Source organism: Drosophila navojoa, chromosome X, assembly GCF_054131105.1.
Source record: "Drosophila navojoa isolate 15081-1374.11 chromosome X, UAZ_NAV_1.0, whole genome shotgun sequence".
Taxonomy (NCBI): Eukaryota; Metazoa; Arthropoda; class Insecta; order Diptera; family Drosophilidae; genus Drosophila; species Drosophila navojoa.
In genome coordinates, this window is record NC_142895.1 from 22025003 (window position 1) to 22051928 (window position 26926).

Below are 26926 nucleotides of genomic sequence, written 5' to 3' on the forward strand. Positions count from 1 at the left end.
GGTCCCAATTGACATTTGCTGTTTTTCCACCAACTTTTCTAAAACGCTGTACTTTGCTTATCAAAATTTGCGAACTATATTCGGAATTCTAAAACACACATATATATATATAATTAATTAATTATACGTCAACTGATCCTTAATATGTAAAGTCATAAAACTTAGAGTAATTAACTTAAATTTAATGGATTATGCACGTGTCGAAATAATACTTACGCAATTATAAATATATATATATATATACCTATATATATATAAATATAAATACATATATATTTTCAAACTGAATACTAAGATAAACTGAGAAAATTTAGCTTTTATAAAAATCCACAGAATTAATCAACTTGAGAAGAAATTACAGTTAATATATAACACTTTGGCACCACTAACTACAGTCAGTCTATAGGAAATAAGTTTTTAAGCCCAAAACTACATGAATTTTGTTACAGTGATTTATGTTTATTCCGCTTATAAACGAAAAATGTTAAAACCAATTTAGTTAGTAATAATTATTAAAAGAAAAAGAAGAAGAAGAACCCTTTAAGAAAAGGAAATTATTTGCTAAATGAGCAGCGAGCGAATGAAATTGTAAACTTACATCAATTTAATGAAAATGGAATACTGGATAAAAAGAAATCCAAAGGAAAATCAAACACCAAGCTGCGAGGCGTGTTTAAAGATTTACACATACACACACACACACACACATACACAGACACAGAGAGAAAGATGTGTTATACGTTGTTGAGAGCGAATTCAACTGTTATATTAAATGGCGCCAATTGTCATATGTATGCCTGTGCGCGTACATATAACAGTAATGAATAGTCTATTGTTAATCAATGCTAACTAGAAATGAAACCAAACAGCGTGCTTCTCAATTAACTGTTCCATTTACAACAATTTATAAATTGTATAACAAAATGTCATTTGTTGTCCACCGCTTAGAACCAGAATACAACATACAAAGTTAAAGACGTACATACACATATATATGTAGGTGTATATGTAGGCAGTCAAGAAACACACATACACACGCAGGATACGCAGATACATACATATAGATTTTGATAAATATCAAGAGTATAACAAGAAATACGCTACACACAGATACACACACATACATACATACATATATGGCTCGACCACAAACTCTAAGCAGAATCAAAAAGAAATTTACTCAATAACTAACAAAAATTAATTACTAAATAAATAAAATACAAATTATGAAAGAAGCATAAAAATGTATATGAGAACAGCATTATGTATATCTAAGACATTTAACATTTCGCCTCTTAAAGCAATTCTAAAGATAACAAATTATATACATACAGTATATATACATACAGTATACATACATATTATATAAACCAAATAAAATAAAAATTGTCGCGACTCTCCGCCTGCTTCTTCTGTTCATAATATTGCTCCCTTTACCTTTATCTCTTCTGTTGTCCCCGATAACAAGATTTATCCATTTCAGATCAAGTATTGTTCAGTTTTAATTGCTTGCATCTAGATCCTGGGTAATCATCCGTTAGCTGAAATTGGATGCAATAATGACTCAGATAAATGATCGCCAACTCAAGCTGAGTGATTTTATCAATTTGTAAAAATTCATTTCATATTTTTATTTTTATTTTATCCGATTCGCGCTCAATTTGATTTTAAAATGTATATCTAAAATGCATGACAAATTTCGTAGCGATCTCGAAATACCGATACTGGCTTTGTAGCCCTTGAGTAAGGTTTCGATAGTTGATAAGATAAATAAATCGTTATATCGATATTTACCACGCAACTCTAGTTCTGTATGTGTGTGTTATTTCTTGTGTTTTGTGCCGCCTAGGAATTGAAATTTGCAACCGTTTGCAAGACTTTCGCAATCAATAATTAGAAAAGTTATTATTTGTGACACACTTTGATTGTATAAAGCGTGTGCACAAATTCAAAGCTTGAAACAAAAACAATCGAAAATACGGCAAGAGAGTGAGAGAGCGACGCATTCAGAGCAGAGTCCGCCCGCGTGCCAGTACATATGTGTGTGTGTTGTGTGTGAGTTTCGCCCGTGTGTGTATGAATGAAGCTGGCATGTGTATGCGTGTCTGTAAATGTGTGTGTGTTTTTGTACGGTTGGAAATTGTGTGATTAACTGCAGTCAGCCTCGTCTGGTAGTCATTCAAAAGTAGTATTAAAACGGCGGTGGCAGCAACAATTCCAGTCATCCAACCGCTACGGCGACGCATCAAACATTAAGCCGTTAAAAACAGTCCCAGCAGCAGCAGCAGTAGCAGCAAAGAGACAATAAACACCCACGACGACATCAACAACCGACAACAGCAACAACAACAATAGGAGCACCAGCAGCAGCAACATCAGCCGTGGACAGTTTTAGTTGAAGTTCAATTTTCCAGTTGGTGCACAAAATGGATAGCAAAGGCCGAAAAGTTATTGTTTGTGATAACGGCACTGGGGTATGTATGCGTTGTGTGGCCACATGCTAACGCTGCCCGAAACCGAACCCGAACCCAAATCAAGCCCAAATCCCGTCTAGCCTCAAGTTGGATGACACACATATTTGCAGTTCTCCGCTTGCCCAGCGATGTATGTAGGTTAAACAGAGATTTTCTTCGTATATCGGGGCGTTGACGTTGCGGGGGGGCGCTCCCCCTAATGTTGCCGGCCCAAGCTATGCTGAAGCCAGTATGTGTGTGTGTGTGAGTGTGTGTGTGTGTACGTGTATATAATGCCCATATATTTATTTATTTATGTGCACATACATGTGTATATAAACGGAGCTTTAGTCATGGCTACACAAGCGTTGTACAAGCTGCGTCGGCATAGTATTACTCACCGCAGCAAATCAAAAGTTACGCATACTGTGCCTCTCTCTCTCTCTCTCCCTATCACACTCTCTCTATACACTCACACACACGCCCAATGCCAACAACAAAAAGAGCGCCAGAATGAAGACAAACAACAACAAGAAGCGGAGCACCCATTACCAATCTTATTTCTTATCAGGACTAAAAAGAATTTGTTTGTGATTACGTTTCGCTGGGCCACACGAGCTATCGATTATTGCAAGTCTTTCGATAACTGAATCCATTGTCATATCCAACAACAAAATTCGAAATCTATGAATTTTCTATTTCCAAATTGAGCATATATTGTACATATGATTGTAAACTTAAATGTTTTATAAACGTACGTCAAATGATGTCTGAATAATGTTTTGTCGTGATTAATTACTGATTAGTCTGCGTAAATAACAAGGCCTTTTTTTTTTAAATTAAAGAAAAGCGTTCTGGATTCATATTGTATTTAGAATCAAATATTATTAAGCAGCTCTTCCACTATGACTTGCTCTTCGAACGATAGAGAAGTTGTATTATAACGTTTGATTTTTAAAAGAGGTAGAATTTCCTATGGACAGCTGTTTCAATTGAGTTTTAACCTTTGGTAACTTAGTCTTCTATAAATATATCCTTTTGGAGAATGATCTATAATATACCTGCCGAACGCCCTTTACAGTAGTCTCTCTATAGAGTATTAACGGAGCTTCGAGTTTCCTTTAGACACCGTTATAGATCATTTTGTATGGTGGTGTTTGATCTACAGTATAACGCGTTAACAGAGAGATCAAATTTCTTTGAGATATTTATGTATAGAGTTTGATTTACAATACAGATCTGGAACATCTAGTAGACATATATATTTATAGACCTTCGACTATGTTATTATAGAACTCTTTTTGGAAAACACTTCTAATTCAAGAGATCGTTCTCCATAGAAGCTTTAAATTATTATTATATAGTCTTTATTTATAATAGAAGTTCAGAACTGCTCTCAAATTACCTCTATATACAGTTCTACGAATCAAGTAGTCGCAGCTGTGTCTCAAATCCGCGCAAGCTGTTTGTGTGTGAATCAATCGGGGCTGTGACGAGGTGTCTGGGCAATGGCATTAGTTTGTGGCAAAAATCGATGCACTTAAGAGTAATGACGATTTGTTATAATTTTTCCTTTTTCTCATCTATAGTTCGTGAAATGCGGATATGCCGGCAGCAATTTTCCCGCGCACATTTTCCCATCGATGGTTGGTCGACCAATAATTCGGGCGGTCAACAAAATTGGTGACATCGAAGTCAAGGTATGAGAAGCGTATTTACCAATAGATACACACACATACATATATCATACATATATACATATATGTATATATATTAATTGTCTAACAGTTAATACTACACACACACACATACGTGCATACTTAATATATACATACATATAAAGATACATACATACATATATGCACAGGTCGATTATCTATTCATAATAATTAAGTACTATATATAGTTACATCACACACACAAACACACACCCACACACACACACATACATATATGTATATGCATATGTGTATATGTATGTGTGCGTATATGTATGATTAGCATTGGTCAAGAACTTAGCGCATAGCCTCACCATACTTATCATAGTGTATGTCCATTATTATCATTAGTATCTTTTCACTTTCACATTTCCATATCCATTTCCATTGGCATTTTCATTCTTGTTTCTTGAATACCAAACACAACAACTGCTTAACTTACGATATTTTTGCCATTTGGTATTGTTTCTTATCACGAATATTATTATTTCTTTAGTTTTATCACTCTCACTATCTCCTTCTGCCTAGTTCTTTCTCTCTCTCTCTCTCTCTCTCTGTCTCTTGCAACGTTTTCTACATTCATTGCATTTTGTATTGAGTTGCTGAATCAATAGTCATCATCATCATCATCATCATCATCATCTTCATCATCATCATCGTTATGGTTATTATTTTTATTATTATTATTATAATGGGTGTCTGTTTTTGGTCTTGGTATACTTCATACAATTCTCACGACTGTTACGTGGTGTGGGTGCATCCGAAATCTAATTATACCAAGTGTAACGGTACAAGTATACCAACAAGTTTCGCATATGATATGATGAGGATAATGGATGAATCACTTTCGACTCTTTTAGTCTGTCATCTAGCAGCGTAGAGCCGCCTAGAGTAGGTAGGCTGTGCCTCAGCCGCGTCCCCGCATAACTAGTGCTTCGAGGTCAAATTTGATAGAGAGCATGACTTTTTTGCTTTCAGGCTTTTTGATTTTTCCATACATACATATCAATTAATGCTTTTCCCGTTTCCTTTTGTTCTTCCCTTCTTGTTTCGAGCGCTTTCCATACCCGATAAACACACACACATACCAAGTAGATCGATTTATTGGGCAAATTTAATACAGTTGATCATATTATATATACGTATATATAAGTTTAGCTTATTCAACATTCAGATAAAATCTCTAATGAGGAATTCATTCTGTTTTTTTAATATTCTTCTTATACATTTTTTCTGTTCTTTTTTTACATATTTTTTTGAAACAAATATTTTACAGGATTTACATGTCGATGTAAGTCAAGTTTTATAGCTTAAAAAAAAAAAAACAAAACAAAAAAACAAAAAAGAAAAAGAAAATAAAACGACAAATATTTAATCCGAATTCCAAGTGTTGTATTGCATAATTAAATGACTTAATTAAATTAAATTCAACTTCTCCAACTTAAATTGCAATTCCTATTTACACACACGAAATGCACAACCTAAAGTCGAATAAATATTGAGTAAAACTTAAAAAATAAAATCAGTTATAGTTATCTAGTGTTTCTTATATTGTTGTTGCACTCGCTAAATAATTAATCGATTATTATATATACTGTATATTGTATTTGCATTAGAAGTAAAAACAAATCTCATTCATTTGTTTTCAGTCTCGAATATGAAGAAGATGAAAATCATGTGAAATTGAAATTTTCATGTTATCATACAAATATATTTGTTGTTTCATTTCTTTTTCTTTTTAATAAATGCAGTTAATTTTATTTGTTATGTTTTGTATTTACTTAATTTGTATACCTGCAATAGATGTAGTCAAGTTATATATTATATATGTTTGCCCCTCCCTTGTTTTCTTTGCATGAGTAAAGTAAGTAAATTGTAATATAAATATATATATATTTTATTTGATATATATGTTTTTAATTAATTATTATTATTATTTTTTTTTTTTTTTGCACTAATGCACGATAAACAATCGGAAGCTAATGGAGATTTGCTTAAATTATAAATCAGATTTGCTACTCGTTACTCGTTACTAGTTACTCGTTATTCGTTACTCGTTATTCGTTACTTGTTGCTGCATAGAATTCTAATTTTTGCTCGTTATGCTTTTTGCCTGTCGTATAACTAAGTGTGTTGAGCTAGAGTAATTCGTAAACGCTGTTTGAATCGAACAATGTACTAAACAAATGCAAAGATAATAATAAAATAATAATATTGAAATGCTCTCGCTGCATTGATATTAAACAATCTGTGATGGCCATCTTACAGGATCTGATGGTCGGCGATGAAGCCTCAAAACTGCGCTCACTACTGGAGGTCTCCTATCCCATGGAGAACGGTGTGGTACGGAATTGGGACGACATGTGCCACGTGTGGGACTATACGTTCGGGCCCAAGAAAATGGATATTGATCCGACGAACACAAAGATCTTGCTGACTGAACCGCCCATGAATCCCACAAAGAATCGCGAAAAGATGATCGAGGTAAGCCAATCTTGTATCCATATCTCCATGAATGGCATCTCACTTTCACTTCTTTCATAATTATTCTCTTTTTCAGGTGATGTTTGAGAAATACGGTTTCGATGCCACGTATATTGCCATACAGGCGGTATTAACGCTGTACGCCCAGGGTCTTATCTCCGGCGTGGTGATCGACTCTGGTGACGGCGTCACGCACATCTGTCCAGTCTATGAGGAGTTCTCGCTGCCACATTTAACGAGGCGGCTGGATATTGCGGGTCGGGATATAACGCGCTATTTGATTAAGGTATATGCCATATGCGCATTCCCCATGTTGCTCAACTTAATGTCATTTTGTGATTTGCAATGTTTCAGTTACTTTTACTACGTGGCTATGCTTTTAATCATTCCGCTGACTTTGAAACGGTGCGCATCATGAAGGAGAAACTCTGCTATATTGGCTACGACATTGAAATGGAGCAACGGTTGGCACTGGAGACCACGGTGCTGGTGGAATCCTATACGGTACGATCTGCTTATAGTGTACACAGCGCGCACATATTTTACATTTATGCTTGGTATGGGATTTCAGTTACCCGATGGCCGTGTGATCAAAGTGGGTGGTGAGCGTTTCGAAGCGCCTGAGGCGTTATTCCAACCGCATTTAATAAACGTTGAGGGACCCGGCATTGCGGAACTGGCCTTCAACACGATACAGGCGGCGGACATTGATATACGGCCCGAGCTCTATAAGCACATAGTGCTGTCTGGCGGCTCGACCATGTATCCGGGTCTGCCCAGTCGTCTGGAGCGTGAAATAAAGCAATTGTATTTGGAGCGAGTACTCAAGAACGATACGGAAAAATTGGCGGTAGGTCGTTCGATCTCCCATTGTATTTCATAATTATAATCATTGACTTTTCTTCTGCTAATTTGTAAAGAAATTCAAAATACGAATTGAGGATCCGCCGCGTCGCAAAGATATGGTTTTCATTGGTGGCGCTGTATTGGCTGAGGTAACGAAAGATCGCGATGGCTTCTGGATGTCCAAACAGGAGTATCAAGAACAGGGACTAAAAGTCTTGCAGAAGCTGCAGAAGGTCAGCAAATAAAGCAAGAACAACCATAACAACAACAACAACAGCAACAACAGCAAAAACAACAACAATAACAATAATAACAACAATAGCAAAAGCTAACGATGATCAATGATGAGCAGCAGCATTTGCATTTGCTTAGCTTAAGTTAAAAATGAGTATATAAAACAACAGAAGATATGATTGTAGTGCACATTGCTAGCTAGACAATGGTGTTTGGCTATATATATTGCAAACGGGGGCGTGCACTATATGTTCATTCAGTTCTTACTATTCGTAAATATGCCCCTCCTTGTTTCATACATACTACATTCGTATATGCACAAAAGTAAGAGCGTACTTTTCACACACACCAAACCAACACCTTCTTTAATTGCTATGTTATAAACGTATTGCCAAATTTTGTATAATTTGTCTATTTGGCTCTAAATAATTTAAGCAAATGTCATAGTTTTGTAATAGTTTTCTTTATTATCATTAAGCCCTTGTTTCCCTTGTTTTCAATACTATATTATTATTATCATTTTTTTTTCTTACTAAATATATATGTGCATAGATTGTATTGATATTTTTGTAAACTCAAGTATCTTTTCATTTGTGCTTTAGCCTAAAATCGAAACCCAAGTATTTTCATGTTTCCTTGTCAATCTAAAACAAAAACAAAAACAAAACGAGAAAGAAAGAAAGCAAGAGTATTAATCAAGTCTGGGCATGTTGCTTATAGTTATAGCAGCGATTATAAATCGCCTGGGCATTTGTCTGTGTGTGCGAGTGCGAGTGTGTGTGCGTGTGTGTGCGGGTATGCCAGCGTGTGTGTGTGTTTGTGTGCGTGTGCGAAAGAGACAATGAGTGAGCTGCATAGTTAAAAGTGAAATACTACATACATACTTACATACATATATAGAAAATGATTTATGCTAACTAAGTTAGTTGTCTGCAGCTGCGTTTGCTAGTTCATATTGCAATACATGACTGCCCATAATTTTAAGCCTACTCCATTAAAACATAAATCAATACAACAGCAACAGCAACAGCAACAACAACAACAACAACAATCAAAAACTCTTGTTAACGTTGTGCATATTGAAGAATTCAATAAACATTAATTGTATGTATCTATGCGAAATGTTTATTATTATTAACATGATAAGGATTCGATATAAGAATCCGGCTACAAAGCAACGTTGGGAACATGAATATCTATGCCATATAGACAATATTTCTGAATCAGAATCTGAGCTGCTTAACGGTATTCTAGATATTTTCACAGTTCAGTTTAGATTGACAGTTTAGTTAGCGTAATTAATTGTTAAGTGCATTTAGCCAATTATTGGGATTGCACAGTATTCGAGTTTGAGACCAAGATTAAAATCGGATTTTTAAAGACTTGCTACTGAATTTTATAATATTCTTTAAGAGCTGATACATGTACTTTAGGTTATTTTTGACTCTTCCCCTAATTGTTATTAAGAAATTTGAGCCAAGCTCAGTTAACAAATATTGTGGTAAGACTATAAAATTCCCCTAAACACGTATCAGCTCAGTTTATAGATCAGTTTATGCTCCACACAGCAAATCCCTTAGAACGGCTAAAACTAATATACTCTCTTCATTTCGCTTAACCTTAATTAATGAGGCATTTACGGAGTGGGGTAAGAGTGATAACCATGCTCTTTTAAGGTCATCTTTTTCTATGAAAATCTCTTATTCTGTTGTGAAATTTTTGTATTTAATCCATTAGAATTTATTTCTATCAAGTCAGCTAGAACTGATGACCATATGGGTCTATTTTATGTAATTTTCCATCACTATTGCCAGAACAAGGCTATCACATCTCACCTTGTATATATATTTACCATATATACCATATATGTATCTAGGACCTATAATGATCCCTTAAAGAAATCTGGAATGGTTAAGTCGAGTGAACGGAACAAACAGAAATGAGAGTTTGAACGAACTGGATGGAAATTCTTCATTTGCTGAATTCCGTTTGCTTGCGGAGTGAGCTTATCAATTTATATTCCACCAATAACCACTCCTATTGGGCATCCTGTACAATATATTTTACTTACATGCATACATGCTTACTTTTGACACCAGCACCTGAAATAGTTGTGCGAAATCGAAAGAAAAAGTCGCTTCAGTTTGTTAATTTAGAGTACACACTCATACGTAGACACTGCAGCTGTTTATTTAGACTTTTCAAAACGCATTCGATACATTTAGTGTTACAACAATTCTATAAACATTTTTAGTACAATGTAAATATATGTATATATGTTGTTGTATATGGCGGTATAACAGATTTGCTATGGGGGGGGGCGACATCGACAGATGGATCAACACTTAAACAATTATATAAACAGATTCAACGATTGCCTCGTCCTGCAGCCAGCCCCGAATATCTCTTTCGTTGTGAATCTTAAGTAAAAATATCAGTTTATATTGTATACACTCAGATGTTTCAAAAACGAAGACAACAAAAAAAAAATATATATATACGAGGAACTTAATCTCGATCATTTAACTATTTCTGCGTGTACATTAATACATGCAATAGTAAGTGTGTGTGTGTGTGTGAAGCATGTGTGTATATTAAGTTTAGTCAGTATTTAGTAGTAGTTAATAAATAAGTAGAAAATTCTTTTGTTTCACTTGATACACAATACATATAAAAATACAAGAGGGTCCATAGGTTACAGCGTTTCGTCGGCTTCTTGATTTGTTTCTTTTATATATATATATATTTATTTTGTTTTTCTTTTTATTTTTGTCTTGTTTTTATATATTTATTTAATTTTCTTTGTAAATATCTTAGTTCAGAGAAAAAGTACACAAAATCGAAGGAGTTGTTTCAGTTTCACTTTGGTTTGGTTTCGTTTCATTTCGTTTCGTTTTCATTGCACAAAATTAAAACCAAACAATAATAGTTTATGCGTGTGTGTGTATGCGTGTAACGGTTAGTGCTTAGCGCTCATATCTGTGTTGGTGTGCATTCGATTGGCTGTTTTGGGCAAGCAGTTGACAAGCAGTTGCCAAGCAGTTCAGTTACTTTTAAATTTTCATAGCATACTTTTGAGCTGCTGCCATTTCAAATAGATCAGCTCAATATGCGTATTGTAGATTCGTTGTTTTGCTTTGTGTTCTCTTTACTCTTCATATATGTATGTATATATGTTCCCTGTTGAGCTTGCCCGTCAAAAAGTTAACTATACACCGATTGAAAACAATATTAACATCTTAAACTGCAAAGCAGCAACAACAACATCAATATCAACATCAACACCAACACACAAACATCAATTGTTTGTTACCAGCTCTTGGCCAAAAAAAGTGTATATATATATATATATATATATATATATATGTATGTATGTAGAAGTTTCAACTGTTTATAACATTTATTAGCTAGTCTGCTTTATCGGTTAGTTCTATGCGATTTCTTAGTTTAAATATTACGGCAATAAAATAATTACATATACATGTATAAAAAATTAATGTATACAATATTAATAATAAAACTATACATATGCACACACACATACACACACACACACACACACACATCCACATGCCATATTTGCATATTTGCTATGCCTTAAATCTAAGGAAACACATTAAATACATCTAAAGCCACATATGTGTATTAGTTTAATGTTGTGTATGTGCTTGTGTGCGTGTGTGTGTGTGTGCAATTAGCTTAGTTATTGGCATTACCATAATAAAGTTATATAAATTAAGCTACCATATTAAAGTAAATACTTAAATTGCAAAAAAAAAAAAAACAAACAAACAATTTGCTACACCACTTATACACATACACCGCCCCACACATACATACATATATAATATGTCTGTCCTTCCGTCTGCTGTTAACATATCTATATATATAAATATATATATAGATATATATAAGTGGCTAATACAAGTAAAACACGTACACATTGCCACGCCCCTACGTTGTGGCATTTACTACGAGTCGGTTTTAGCTTCAGATCTATGTTGTGCATAAGTATATAAATATACATATATGTATTATATTCAACGTAACCTCAACAATGCACATACTTCTTCTTCTTATCCCTCTTCTTCTTCTTCTTCATATAACAATATCGCGTAACATCCATGCTCAAGTGCCCCAACAGTTTTATCATACATATTCAACATTAGTTACATATCACAAATAGTGCGGTTTCATCCGCTTCCCCATGCCCCCAACGTCTCATTTCCCCCCACTCGTCATCATCCACTCAGCCATCCATCCATCCATCCATCCAGCCATTCAGCCATTCAGCAATGCCAGATGTGCCGTTCAGCTGTGGCAACTGCTGCAACACATAATAAATGCAATTTTGAAACCATTTCTCAAAAAGCTTCAAGCCAGGAATTTCGTTGAGTCGAGTTGATCAAAACCTAAGTGCATTTAGATTGAGTTGCGTTGAGTTCGAATTCGAGTTCGAGTTCGAATTTGAGTTTGATTTGAATTCAGATGAGTTGCTTGGCTCAAGCTTCGGTTGTGTTCGCTGGATTGAAGTGGCTGCCACCTCCATTCGCATGCGAGCCATGCAACGACTCCTGTGACTTGAACAGCGTTGTTGTTTCGCTCGAGTGCATGTCGCCATCATCATCATCATCATCTTCATCATCGTCGTCGTCGTCGTTGCCATTATCAAAATTCTGCCCTGCCACCTCCACCTTCAGCTCCTCCTTCACATCCAGTTTGCCCCCATCATCATCATTTGCATCGTTCTGCTCCTGCAGCCCGTCATTTATAACAATCTGAATATCGTTAGGTTGAGTCTCGGTAGCCTCCACCGCCAACTCGTCGGGATCTGTCAGTTCGTTTAGCTGCACGTTTGAGGGCTGCTCCTCGAGTTGCGGCCGGCGCCTGGTGAAGAGAAACACCTCCATGTGATCCTTGCCCTTGACATAAACGCTGCCGCGCGGCTCAAACTCGTAGCAGGCGGTCAGAAAGGGCAGGCAGTCCTTGCCCACCTGTATGCGATTGGGCAGACCCGTCGAGTCCATGCGCGACGCCACATTGACCGCATCGCCCCAAATGTCATAGTAGAGCTTGCTGGTGCCAATGACACCGGCCGTCACGTCTCCGATGTTCATGCCAATGCGCAGGATCAGATTGAACTCGAGCAGATCCTTGTTGAACTCATTGACCACGCGCTGCATCTCGATGGCGAACTCCATCAGGGTGTGGATGTGCTCGTCCCCAGTGCCACGATGCGATGGATCCAGCCCGCTGGCCGCCATAAATGTCGAGCCGATGGTCTTGATCTTCTCCACGGCGCGAAACTTCGGATGCGACAGCAGCTCATCAAAGTCCCCGATCAGCTCGTTGAGCACGCGCAGGAACTCCTTGCCGCCCAGATAGCTCTCGTCGTACATCTCATTGAAGTTGACAATGGAGGCAAAGATGATGGCAATATTGTGATGGTTCTCCGAGTACTTGGCCGTGTTCTTCAGGTGCTCGGCCACATGCTTGGGTATTATGTTGTGGAGCAGCATGTCCGCCTGGTTCTTCATGTTCTGGACGCGCACCTTGTCCTGGTTGGCCACCGCATTGCCGTAGAAGGTCAGGCGATAGCCGACCTCGAATTCGCGATTGAGGAACCACACCAGTATCAATATCAACAGCAAGTCTAGATAAATCTCCACGTGATAGTCACGGAACCACTTGATCTCCTCGAAGATGTACGAGGCAGCCGCACTGCTGTTCAGCTCCGACTCGAGCTCGCCATCCGACTCGTTCTCGGACCGGTTGCTGTTGTAGACGGTCAGCTGGGAGACAGCGATGCCGATGAAGCAGAGCGCGGCCAGAAATGCGAGCACGTTGCGCATCCAGCAGTTGAGCTGCGTGAAGTTGCAGAAGTGCACGATGCAGACGAAGATCAGGAAGCCATAGTGATACTCGAACGCCTCCAGCTGGGAGAGATCGAGCAGCAGAAAGTTGGCGATGATCAGGATGACGGGCATGGCCATCAGTATGGCCAAGCAGATGTGCCACGGATACCAGCTGGATATGGCCTCAAAGATTCGATCCGCGCACGATTCGAACTGCTCCGGCTGCGGCTGCGGTTGCGGCTGTGGCCCCGGCCCCGCCTCGCTGTTGGCCTCGCTGGCGCTGGACTTGGAGCGCATGCGGGTGCCGTGACGCCGGCACATCTGGCGCGTGAACAGGAACAGAGCAAACACCTGGATGGCGGTGAAGCAGGAGAAGAGCGTCACCCACAGCCGGAAGCTGGGCGTCACCGTGTTCTGGGTCATCAGGAAGAGCGAGATGGATATGCACAGGTAGACGGCGATGCCCACAAAGATGTCGATGTATGTGTTGTACCGGGGCGTGGCCAGCGTGGGCGGCCCCTCCGTCTCGTTCTCGGTGCCGAAGCGATGCGCCTTCGATCGAAAGTCGCGCTCCAGCTGCCGCGACTTGAAGTACAAGCTGATGCGACGCAGCGGCGCCTTCACCAAGTAGCTGCGCTGCGAGCGCGCATTGTCCCGCACGCAGCGGATGAGCTGCAGGTCGGACTGCTTGCGCAGCTGCTGCAGGCAGGCGGCCAGCGGATCGATCAGCTGGGCGGACTGCTGGGCGGCCAGAGCCGCAGCCGCCGGCGGCGGCGGTGGCAACGGGAACGGCAACGCGCCGCCCTCGCCCAAATTCGAGATGCTCGACGTGGAGCTGGTGAAGTAGCCAGAGACGCGATGCTGGCTAATGGCCGACTGGTTGAGCGCATAGATCTGCTGCTGTATGGAGCTGCGGCGCGAGTTGCTCTTGATGCCCGAGTCCTTGCGCGAGGTGGCCGACGGGCAAATGCTCAGGCCGTCCGGCCAGATGCTCGAGTTGCGCGAATGCGAATAGGCGCTGGGCCCAGGCGCTGGCAAACAGCAGCCGCTGGAGCTCGCATTACCATTAGCATTAGCATTAGCATTGGCATTCGAATTGGCATTGGCATTGGCATTGGCATTGGCACTGGCATTGGCACTGGTGCTGGGCTCGGTGCCTAGGGTTCGCCCGGACGCCGTCAGCGTGGAGGCGCGTGGCCGCGGCAACGGCGACTGCTCCAGCGCCTGCCCGGCGGACTGCCCAGCCGACTGGCGGCCGCACTGGGAGCGATAGCTGCCGGTGCGGCCAAACGGCGAGATGTCGCTGCGCGACTGGCTAATGTAGGAGCGCACATCGATGATGTCGTCGTACATGGAGTACTGGCCCGGCGAGCAGCAGCTGCCGCCGCTGGCTGCCATCGCCGCGTTGCCGTCCGGCGAGCGCATCGCGCTGCTGGAGAGGGCCGTCGTCGTGGCGGCATGGTGCAGCACTGGCCGGCCCATGGGTATGTCCAGCATTTGGTTGCTATTCAGCCGCGTGCTGCAGGCCGTCTCCACGAGCACCGGCAGCTGCTGGTAGCCACAGCCGTTGCCCAGCTGGCTCTGGCCAGTCGCGGCGCCCGATGTTGGGTCAATGAAGGCGACCGTCTCGTCGCCGGGCGCTGGCAAGGAATTGGAATGTGGACGTATTGGCTCCTTCTCGCTGCCCATGCCCTTATCCCTGTCTCTGTCCTTGTCCTTGTCCTTCTCCTTGTCCTTGTCCCGGCGACCCGTCAGCTTCAGCAGCCTGGTCATTTTCCATACCTTGAGCTTCAGCTTGGAGCGCGTGTCCGGCTGGCTTGCTGTCGTCGTCTGCTGTGGTTGCTGCTCCTCCGATGGCGGCTGCTCATCGGAGTCCAGGCTGCCCGGCAGCGACTTGGTGGTGATGATAATCTTTGGCCTCTCGCGCACCACAATCACCGGCGGAATGCCAGCGGCCGCCGGATGTATGATGCCCCGCTCCAGATCCCGGTCGCGGCTATGCGAATGCCCCTGCGACTTCTTGCGCAGCTTCATGCTCAGCGAGGTGAGGCGTGGCCGTATCGACAGCACGGGCGACGACTTCAGCGAGTTGGACAGCTGACCCACTGGCGAGGCGGGCGGCACATGCGGCTGCACCACCGATATATTTGTGGCGCTCTGCGACAGCGACGCAAACGCGCCCTGCGACCCGGGCATCAGCAGTGAGCTGCCCCCAGCAGCTGTAGCCGCCATGCTCGGACTCAGGCTATTGGCACGGGACACATCTCGGCGACGACCCACCACGAAATACGTGCGATGACCTGGCATTTCAATGGAAGTGGGCACGGAAATGGGAACAGAAAGAGAAGCATTAGCATTGCATTGCATGGATGGGAATTTCGCGTTTGCCTCTTACCAAACACCTCCTCGCCCTCCTCCAGGTAGTAGGCGTCGCCCAGAAAGCTCGATGTCTCCTGCGAGATGTGCACCTGTTCCGGCTTGCCCGAGGACTCCATTCTGGCGAAAAAAAAGATGTGAGTTTCACGTTGATCAGTTTGGCTAACAGAGTGAAGTTCTTTCAGAGGGCTTTATGTAAAAGTGTGTGAGAGGCAGAAGGGGGCGTGACAGACCAATAAGTATTTACATTCTTGATCAGGCTGACGAGCTGAGTCCATGGATGGCAGCTCCAATAGAAACTAGAGACTTGAGACTTTCAAACAAAACAGACAGAATTCATTTATAGGCACTCCCCTTATAACGTCCGAATGGACGTATGACTAATGCGATGAAAATCCTGGTCTCCAGCTAAATTTATAGCTTTATTTATTATTTATATAGCATCCTCCGGGTATAACGACAGTCTCTTGAGCATCGTTGGAGCCGGATTCTACGGTATATATCCTACATCGTTAGAGCTAGACTCTCAAAATTTAGGATTGAATTTTATTTGTATTTTAAAAATCTTTAATTTTTGTTATATTTTCAATTTAAGATCTATTGTAAATATGACAAATGTATGACGGGTTTTGTATTTTTCCTAAATTGGCAAATCTTGCATAGAATGTGTAGATTATATGCTGAAAATTGCATTTAAATCCATTCAGTTACACAAAAGTTATTCAAGAACAATTTGGGCCAAGATTTTTCCTATACTCTGGCAATGAGATGACAGTGCTGCTAGAAGCGATACAGGTTCAGGGTCTACACTAGTCGGGCAACCCGATTAGACCATCTTGTTACTCACTTGTTGGCCAGGCTGACATCGTTGCTCCACACGTCGAACTTGACGCGTCGCGTGCCGACAATGCCGCAGAGGACGGTCCCAGTGTGTACGCCCACCCGCATCTTGACGCCTTCGTGGCGCTGGGCGTCGAAGCAGCGCATCGCATCGATCATGCCGAGGCCCATTTCGACGCAGCAGATGGCGTGATCGGCGCGAGGCTCCGGGCAGCCCGAGACACAGTAGTAGCAATCGCCCAGGGTGGAGATTTTCTCGCAGCCGCTGAGCGAGCAGAGGTCATCGAAGCGCTCGAAGAGATCGTTGAGGATCTCGACCAGCTGTTCGGCCGTCTTGGTGGAGGACATGCGAGTGAAGCCCACAATGTCGGCGAACAGAATGCTTACGTTGTCCATGCTGTGCATGTGGAAGGGCCGGAAGAGCGACTTGACGTCGTGGGAGGCGCGTGGTCGCATGTAGTGCGATTCGGGTGGCTGGTTCGGGTCGAGACCGCCGCTGCCGCCCTCGTTGAGCAGCATGTCGGCCACCTTGGGCGGCATCACGGAGTGGATCATCTTCTCCTTGAGCTGTTTCTCCATCTCCAGCTGGCGGCGCACCAGCAAATTCTGTCCGACCTTCATGAAGGTGCCGCGCATGCGCACCAGATTCATGATCAGCACATGCACGCCGACTAGATGCACACTCAGATGCGCCATGATGCGTAGCATGAGTATCTTGTGGTTCGGATCGCTGCCGCTGGCCGCCTCCGTTGGCGTCGTCCCCACCGTGGCGCCGTGCACGGCACTCACCACGATGACCATGTGGGAGACCAGCTCGAAGGCTATCGAATAGCAGATGGCAATGCTGGCGCTCAGCCACAAGGGCATGGGCAGCGCCGTATAGATGAGCAGCACGATCTCCAAGCAAATGGCAAAGTGACCCAGCGGACTGAACGCCCGGCCCGTGTACGTCAGAAATCCCAGCGAGGCGCTGCATAGTATCAGCGCGGTCAGCGCCGACGTCAGCACTCGGTGCTCCTTGTAGAGGTTCCAGTGTGTGAAGCACATGGCCATTATTGTGATCAGTGACATCATCGAGAAGGACGTGGAGATGGGTCGCCAAAACTCCACCGATCCACCATCGATCACGAAGTACAAACACCAAACGACCGAGCAGAGTAAAATGTAGGACAGTGTGAATCTGTAAGGGAGAGAGTGAGAGAGTGTATATATAGTAAATGTAGGATGTATTGGGAGTATCATTCTTGGAGTTAAATATAATCTAGTTTCAGTTATTTATAGAAATTATATTCCAGTAATATTCAAGGGTAAAGCATTTCATTCAAGTCAAGTGTTAAAATTTCATTGATAATATAAAGCACAAATGATTCGTAATATCTTGTTGTCTTTGCATGTGCAATCCCTATAGCAAAATATTCATTATTATAATACTGATGCATAGAACTTATCCCAAACTTCGTCAGCTTCAAAGTTTCTCTTTATTTCTTGTTTTCTTCTACAGCTATTATTATTGCTTATAAACTTTACTTATTCTTATGTTTGGGCTAGAACTTAATCCACTCATCAATCGGCTGCATAGAGAGAGAGAGAGAGATCGTAGGTTATTTGCTTATGCTATTTTTGTTGTACTATTCTGTCATTGTAGAGCAGGTAACAAACTTGTCACCTGGGTGGGTGCGAATGCTGTAAACGAAAGGTCGTAAAGCGATGTAATCCCAAAACTCATCAATTTGATGGCCACAAACTGCAATGGCGGCAAAAACGCAAACAGCTTCAAAGTTTCTAATTAAGGAAACTGCTCAACTACGAAATACCATATATGTCTATTAGATTCCTAAACTATTCATACAATCACAAGGTGAACGCTCCTGTATATAGTCGAAGTATACTTAATTGTATTATAATCTTTCATATACCGTATAGTTGATGAATGCCCAAACGGGAACAGAGAAAAGATTCTGACCTAATAACAATAATGATAAATGGTAATAAAATTCATATTAGTCCTATTTTCATATTTTGTAGTCAACGAGCTTTGCTCGGTTAATGGTTTCAGTACAATATCGATAATTTTCGATTGTGGATTCATCCCATGTAGAGTTTCTATTCATCTGCAGCTCTTTTGTTAGTCTAGAGAGAGCATCCCTACTCTCATACGTAGAATGAGCTTAGAGTATTTCTGGCTCAACAGCAGAATTCGCTTGCCTGGAAAAAGTACCAACTAGCTGCCAGTTAATTTTAACTGCTTATATCAAGACCTTTACTTATTTCCGCGCTTACTTCAGTTGTATCAAATTTGTAGATAGAAACCCGTTTGCAGTGCCAGTAAAAATCGGAACAACTTTTCAACTTTGTAATCAGAAGTTAATAATGCACTACCCCCCCCGAATTGTCTTAACGGACTTATTGAAAGAGCGCAGGATTTTTTTGAATTTGATATAATTTTCGATTTTACAAATGCTCTATAATATAATAGAATGTAGATTAAAGATCATGTAGAGAGTGAGAAAAATATATGCTTGAGCCATTTGTCTTCTATGGATCACTCTTTATATACACATGTATATATATATGTAAGTCTCGAAGATTCCTCCATTATTGAAATATGTAATTTGGAAGGCCTTGTCGGTTTTGTAATAAACACGATGAACTGATGTAATTAGCGCTAAGTCAACAGATGATTATGAACATGGGTAATGCGTGCGGGGCTCCATTCAAGCTGTAGCCTGCCTGCTAGTCGGTTAGTTGCACCATGGATCCTCGATGAGCGGAATGCTGGATGCGGTGGCATTTGCTTGCTTCTCGATGCACTCCAGGCGACGCAGCTGCTGCTCGGTGCTCAGCCAGGCCGACGATTCGATCTGGCTGCTGTTGCTGTCGCTGTCGTCGAAGACGAACGCCAGCAGAAAGCTGAGCGCGACCAGGGCGAGGCGGCGCTGGCGCTGTTTGCTGAGGAAGCGCCACAGGTAGCGGCGCACGCCGGCGACGAAGTGCAGCTCGTTGAGCAGCCGGAAGAGCACGAACAGCCAGAGATTCTCGAGGAGCAGGAGATCCAATTTGCTGGAGCCCTCGCTGCAGGTGCGCACTATCACGATGCCTGTGAACGTGGCGAGAAGGATCAGCGACATGGCGAAAACGTCTAACGGAGAATTTAATTCGTTCGATTGAATTAGTTTCAATTTTTTATTTTCTGAGTATTTGTTGTTTCTCAAAAGGACAAACGGCACTGGGCTTTTGAGTTTCGACTGTAACACATATCAAAATTCAAACGGGGCGCCTGCTACAATCGATTCGCCTGCGCCAAGCTGTGCACATGGCATTGACCTGCAATGGAAGCCCAGCCATCCATTTGGCCAGCCAGCCATTCAGCCAGCTGCAGGCCAAGGCGCACGCCAAGCCACCATTTTCAGCTAATTTGCCAACGTAAGACTTCGCTCTCTCTCACTCTCTGTCTCTCTCTTACACCCTCTCTCTCTCTCTCCCTCACTAGTTTGGCTACGAAACGAGTCGCGACTCCGCTGGTTGCCCTTTTGGGCGTCGCGTTGATTGCGTTCACGTGCGAAAGTTCAATTTGTGTAGAGCAAAGTAACACGTTTGGGGTATTCCCGTTTAGTGTAAGCCACAATTGACAGGAATCGGACAAGCTGAGTTTTAGCTGTTAGAGCTCTACCAGATGGGGTCATCTATATATTACTAAACAGTGCTGAAATGGGTTTTGTAACAGAAAGGCACTCTTCAAAAAAAGAATTATCGATATCTACTATGTTAGAGGTCTTATGTGATGCGATGTTATCTTATATTTTATTATTATTATATATATCATTATGTATTTCTATTATTATATTAACTTGTAATATTAATATATGAATATAAGATATTCTTATTATAATTATTACATATATCATTATTTATTTCTGTTATATTATATTAAATTATGATATGATCTTCTATATTATTATTATTATTATATATGTACATAATTATTCATATATATTATAATATATTAAACTATGACATTATCTCATATTTTATTTATTGGCAACAATTTTTCTAACGTAGCAGTAGAGTACCCACTGTACCTGCCCAACTACCAGATACCCTGCATATCGAACTTTACATAAGCGCAAAATTAGAGCTTCCTCTAAAATATATACACCTATGTAAATTATATACACGCATACATATACATATATGCATATTTAATGCCATTTGGAATGTTCTTTCTAACAGTTTCGTACAGGGTATCGCATATAGGGCAACTTCTAGTGAAACACAGCCGTGAATTAGGGCAAATTCTAAACGTTTAAATAGTTTGCAGGCTATTTTTAGCAACAATCGATGCAAATTTAAATTCAGTTCGCCCAAGTTAATAAATTGCTATACTCGGGCATGACTGACTGCCGCAATACTTATTCACGCCACAAAAACTGCTAAATTTATATAACAATTTTCTTTGCCTTTCTATTATATTTTTTGTATACTTTAGATCTATATATAGAGCAGGGTAATTAGTTAGTTTTAAATACATATATGTACAAGATGTATAGCCCTAAATAAATATAATTTTAAAATCTTGACTGACTGCCGCAATACTTCTTCACGCTACAAAAAACTGCTAAATTTATAAAAATTTTCTTTGCCTTTCGATTATATTTTTTGTATACTTTAAATCTATATATAGAGCAGGGTAATTAGTTAGTTTTAAATACATATATGTACAAGATGTATAGCCCTAAATAAATATAATTTTAAAATCTTGATATGTATGCGGGAACTGAAATATATATGTATGTATATCTATTAAAATTCAAGAACCATAAAAATCATATATGGTTAATAAATGGATTATGCAAATGGATTAGTCTTACATTATAATATACAATACTTATATATCATACTCAGTTTATATACATTTCAAGTTTCGAATTAGACTCTTCATCAGCCAATATACTCGTCTCACTTGATCAAGCGAGTAGGAGAGGTACGGACTAGCGCTTGAAAGCCGTGAATGCACTCACCTGTATCGCATGCGTATGTGCGGAAAGACGCTGGCCTGGAACTGCTCCTCGAGGACGGGGGAATCGAATTTGGGATCCAGCCACGATTTGGCAGCGGCTCGCTCGAAGGCCACCGGCAGCATGACGCTGCAGCAGGAGTGCCGGCGTCCTGTTTGACTTAGATAGGTTTGAATGTGGGGCGCCAGGGCGATTTGTATGTCATCGGTGGAATTGGCCCGGCTATCGTTGACTAGAACGCCCGGCGGCATTGCTGTGAAGCTGACCGACTGTCGACGCGACTGCCAGAGAGAAACGAAACAAATGGAAATGGGAATGAAAATGGAATCAGAGAAGAAATGAATACAGATTAATTAGCGTACTGCACTTGACTTGGCCAAAATGTCATCTATATGTATGTGTGTGTGTGTGTGTGTGTGTGTGTGTGTGCGTGTGAATGGCGCCGCAAAGTATGCAGTGTTATGCGAGATGAGCAAAACAAGGACGCCATCGAGGACGTGCCTTTGACATTTGCCATTTGCCATTCGCCTTTTTTTTGTTGTCAACTAGGTCAGTGTTCAGTTCAGTCGGTGTTTAACCAATTCCGTTTCGTCTGTCTCTCGGTCGCTCTACCCCTTGTCGCTGTCTGTCCGTTTGTCAGCTTAATCTGCGTGCGGACGCGGCGCCAGCCACGCAGCGAGCAACAAGTGCGGCGACATTGCGCATACGCCATGTGAGCGCAGCAAAAGTGCAAAAGCATACTTCACAGACTTGTTGCCAATTCGCGAATAGATAAAATAATAAAAACAAGCAACAACAAATTGAATAAGGTAAAACAAACAAAAACAAAGCCAACAAATCGCTCAGCGAGTCACGCGACAAGGGCGGATTTTAAATATGATTTTGATTCTGATTATGATACTGATTTGAAATGCGATTCTTGTTGTTGTTTTTGTTGCCTATCTTATCGCAGCAGCAGCAGCAGCCCGAAGAGTTGGCGAATGCAACAAATTTGCACAGGTCTAAACTTAAACAAATTACGTATACGACTCGCTCAAGCAGTCAGCAGAGACAATGAGACATAGAGAGGGAGAGAGAGAGAGATAGGGAGAGATTGCCTCTTGAGAAATTCGTCGGGTAGTCGCTAACTGAATCATAAAAAAAACGTTGATTCAAGTTTTCGAAGCGCGCTTCATTGGGGGCTGCTAATAAGCTGAGATAAAAATAGAAACTTTGGCAAATAATAATATTTACATTAAAACTTTGACCGCGAATAATTGCACACACACAGAGACAGAGACAGACGCGCTCGCACCCACACAACATATATATATATATATGTATATATATTTATTTATATATACCTATATCTGTATCAATACATATATAGATATCTATATCTATATCAATTTTTGTTTTTCTTTCAGACATTTATATTTTTTATCATTTTGCTTTTGCCTTACAGTTGCTGTTTAATATCCGTTTTATGCTTCTTCTTCTTCTTCTTCTTCTTATTTTATTTCTCTCCCAAAGTTTTGTCAATTTTTTTCTTTAATATTCGCCGAGTTTTGTTGTCGTTTCGTCTAGACTTGTCGGTCTAGTTTCTGTTCGATTTCTAATAATTCGATATGCCCAGATCGTGGTCGAGAATGAAAACGCAGCCTGGCTGACGCATGCCCTGCGATTCGCGAATGCGGGTGGCGTCTGCAGCAAACCTTTTATTTGTTGTTGTTGTTGTTGTAGTTCTTTTAGTTTAATGCTAGTACATACCTAGAAAATGCCATAAATACAAGGCCAGCATATTTTGTTTCTTTTCTTGTGAGATGTTCCGGATGAATTTGCAAAAAAAAACAAAAAAAAAAACACGAGCACGACAGCAACAACAATTGTTTTTGTTTTTATTTTGTTTTTCTTGTTCAGAATTTTTGCATTGTAAATTTAAAGTTGGCATAAAAACTGTATCGAAATACACTGCGCAAAAATGCGGGTATAATTTAATTTATATATGTATATATATATATATATATATATATGTGTATATATATTTTGTTGTGTATTGTATTTGATTTGGCTTTGCTTTGATTTATTGTTAATTTAAACACACACACACACACGCGCGCACACACAACAACAATGAGCAAGAGTATAAGAAGAAGCAGCAGCAGCAGCAGCAGCAAAAAAAAAAAAAAGGTTCAACGGGCGCTCGACGTTCGCAACTCTCGACGTTGCCGTTGACGCGACGGGAACTGATTTGAATTTTGTTCTGTGCCGAGCTGACAAAGCGTCGCAGACGACGACGACGACGGCGACGCTGACGGCGACGGCAATGGAACGTCGATGTCGATGCTGTCTTATGCTGTTGTTGTTGTTGTTGCTGTTGCTGCTGGCTGCACAAAACAGCTGACAGCAACAACAAAATGCAAGCTCAGGCAGCTTATCGGTTGGGCTGATAAGGCCGGGCCAGGTGAGACAGATAGATAGATAGAATAGATAGGCGCTAAGATTCACAGACAACAAGCGAGTAAGCGAGCGAGCGAAAGAGCGCGATCGAGAGTGAGAGAGAGAGAAAGAGAGCGAATCGAGAGCATAGCCAGAGCAGAGCTGGGCTTTAATCAGGATCAAGGTTGCTCTCTCTCTCTCTCACACCTCTCTCTCCTGCCCTCTCTGTCTCTCTCTCTCTTTCTCTCTCTGCTGTATAAATAGAATTTGGCGCTCGTTTCGTTTACTTTATTTTTTTTTTCCAACTGATATTTTGATAAGATAAGAGGCGGCACGGCGCTGACTTCTTAGCCGCTAAGAAATTTCTTACGCTGTTTTTTTTTTTTCATTTTTTTTGTATATTTTTTTCGGCGCACTTGAAATGCCTTGAACTTGCGCGGCCCCACACCCACTCACACTCACACTCACCCACCCAGACGCCGTGTGACCTGGCCCTGAATGCATTCGAGCGGAGAAACTAAATAAATATGAGAGTCTGTGCAGCGTTGAATCCATTTGAATTGATTTGAATATTGATAAAGGCGCACAAAATCTCTAACTCAATGAACTCCAAAGCCTGCAACCAGATGAAGTGTCGTACATACATACATATATGCATACATATCATTTATATGTATATTAATTTGTATGTGTACTATAATATTTTATAAAGAATTTGTTTTTTATATTTTTTTAATTTTTAATTTTGATTGTTTGCTTTTAGCTTGCGCTCAAGGAATTATTTGCATTTTATTTTATTGACTTTTTACCTTTCGTTTGACAAATCAATTTTTATTTAATTTGTTGATATCACAAAAAAAAAAAAAAAAAATAATAAATAAATAAATATGTGTATATTTATAAAAAATGGCACAATTAATCAGTAATTAATATAATATAATACAATATTAATATTCGGTTTTTGTGCCAAGGGCAAGCGCGCAGAAAAGGCCAATTTGAATACCAACAACAACAATGCACAGCAAGCCACATTCCAGCAATGGGCAAACAACGTGTGTAAATTGTAAAATTAATCAAACTCTCATAATTTCAATAATATGCCACATAATGGATGTCAGCAAACAATATATGCATATACTACAATCTATATGTATGTAAATAAGTTTTTCCCAGCCCATTCAATCAAAGCCTTTGCCAATCTATATTTGTTTCCCATCAAATTGTTTTTCCATACAATAAACGTTTAAAAAACTTTATCAAGCTAATGGTAAATACTTTTAACATTTATTTCATGGCATGAATATGGTTAACATGTGCAGAAGCAAGTGCTCGAATGCTCGACTAGCAAATACCTTAACTTCTGCGCTTACAAAGCAACTATACCCTCTCTCTCTCTCTCTCTCTCTCTGTCTTTGAAGAGGTGGAGCTCTTTGCTTGTAGATGACAAGGGAAATTACTTTGAATATTTGTTTCATAGTGAGGCTACGATCAGCCTGTGCCTGTGCCCGACTAGCGTATACCTTAACTTCCTCACTTACATACATATATACTATCTCTTTCTCGGGAGAGAGATTCTAGTTCTATATTCTTAATGATAATAGAAATTACACAGAATTTCATAAAAACAATTTGGTTAGCCGGTAGGGCTGCTCGACTAGTGTATACCTTAACTCCGGTGCATCGCAATTTTTTTGGACAGATATCATAGTTTTATACTGCCTGAATCTGGATAGTTTTTTTTTTCGATCAACAGGGTTCAGTGCCATTGTTGCACAGTAGGGAGTGCCCGACTACGTGATACCTTGACCACTGGCTGAATTGTACTTATGCTTATATTATAGTAAGAGTGTTATGTACTTACTCAGAGACTCATAGGTACTCTCTGCTTCCTATTTATGCAACAGCTGACCTTCTTCAATCCTCAATCCCATTTATTTTTTTCAGGAAATGAATATCAAATTTAAATGTTTGCATATTTTAAGGTCCAAGAATTTAAAATTTGTTTTGGATGTAATGGAATAAGCATATATATGTATGCATTCACTGCGGAATGTTTTCGGCAAATGATGCTAGAAATATCAAGTCGAGATTTACTTCCGTTTGTCATTAGAAATACAAGATGAGAAGCAGAAGGAATACAAATAAGCTGGAGCAAGAATACATAATTAAATGTGAAGATATTTGAGTTTTATAGCCTCGATCGGAACAGAGATAATGAGATATAATCGTATATGCCATATGCCGACATCTGTTCCCCACATACATATATTTGCATCAAATCAAAGCTACCCTTTCTGAAAATACTTTTCAGTTGGAGTTGCAGGCTGCAAACAAAACTTAACGATGCATATTTATGCAGTCGCATGTCGGGGATATGCATTTAATTAAGATTTAATGTTCAAAGCGAGAGTTTTGATGACAAATCGGGATGCTGAGTGCAGGGAATGCGACATGTGTTCTGATATCTTAACACGTACTACGTTCACCTCTGAGCATTTGAACCGGGTCTCGGTCTGGAGTTGGGGCTCCATTAGCCTGAGAGCTGAATGATAATTATCTAGCTGCTGATTATAATTAACGCACAGGTGAAATATATAATGCGCGGTCGTGTTTTCAGTTAATCGAACTTTGAACAACAACCTCGACGTACTTCTCATACTACTTAACAGCTCTGAAATTCTTTTGTT

The 26926-nt window shown here is 40.6% G+C and overlaps 3 protein-coding genes across 10 annotated transcripts in view; 1 reads left to right on the forward strand and 2 right to left on the reverse strand.

The window, feature by feature from the left end:
• The window catches only part of LOC108655760 (uncharacterized), a 173265-nt gene that overhangs the window by 56766 nt on the left and 89573 nt on the right, over positions 1-26926 (reverse strand). The gene's annotated exons all lie outside the window — the stretch shown is intronic.
• Arp2 (Actin-related protein 2) lies at positions 1786-8857 on the forward strand. 2 transcript variants are annotated; one of them, XM_089263799.1, is made up of 8 exons: positions 1786-2474; positions 4043-4153; positions 5448-5462; positions 6440-6655; positions 6732-6941; positions 7010-7159; positions 7227-7505; positions 7576-8857. In XM_089263799.1, exons 1-8 carry the CDS (start codon positions 2427-2429, stop codon positions 7744-7746), a joined length of 1200 nt encoding a protein of 399 aa, XP_089119925.1. In that variant the 5' UTR covers positions 1786-2426; the 3' UTR covers positions 7747-8857. The 2 variants fall into 2 exon arrangements, with proteins under 2 accessions (XP_089119925.1, XP_017965282.1); XM_018109793.3 differs by lacking the exon at positions 5448-5462 and having other exon boundaries at positions 1787-2474.
• Ac13E (Adenylyl cyclase 13E) overlaps positions 10872-26926 on the reverse strand; it is a 62926-nt gene continuing 46871 nt past the window's right edge. For 6 of the 7 annotated variants that reach the window (XM_089263782.1, XM_089263777.1, XM_089263778.1 and 3 more), the window contains 4 exons: positions 21825-22102; positions 16814-17986; positions 15986-16086; positions 10872-15890 (listed from right to left, as the gene is read on the reverse strand). In XM_089263782.1, coding sequence (XP_089119908.1) covers positions 12238-15890; positions 15986-16086; positions 16814-17986; positions 21825-22072 — 5175 coding nt within the window. In that variant the 5' untranslated portion in view covers positions 22073-22102 and the 3' untranslated portion in view covers positions 10872-12237. Of the gene's footprint in view, positions 15891-15985; positions 16087-16813; positions 17987-21824; positions 22103-23570; positions 23713-26926 lie in introns of those variants that run through there. The other variant, XM_018109788.3, reaches the window with a different exon arrangement.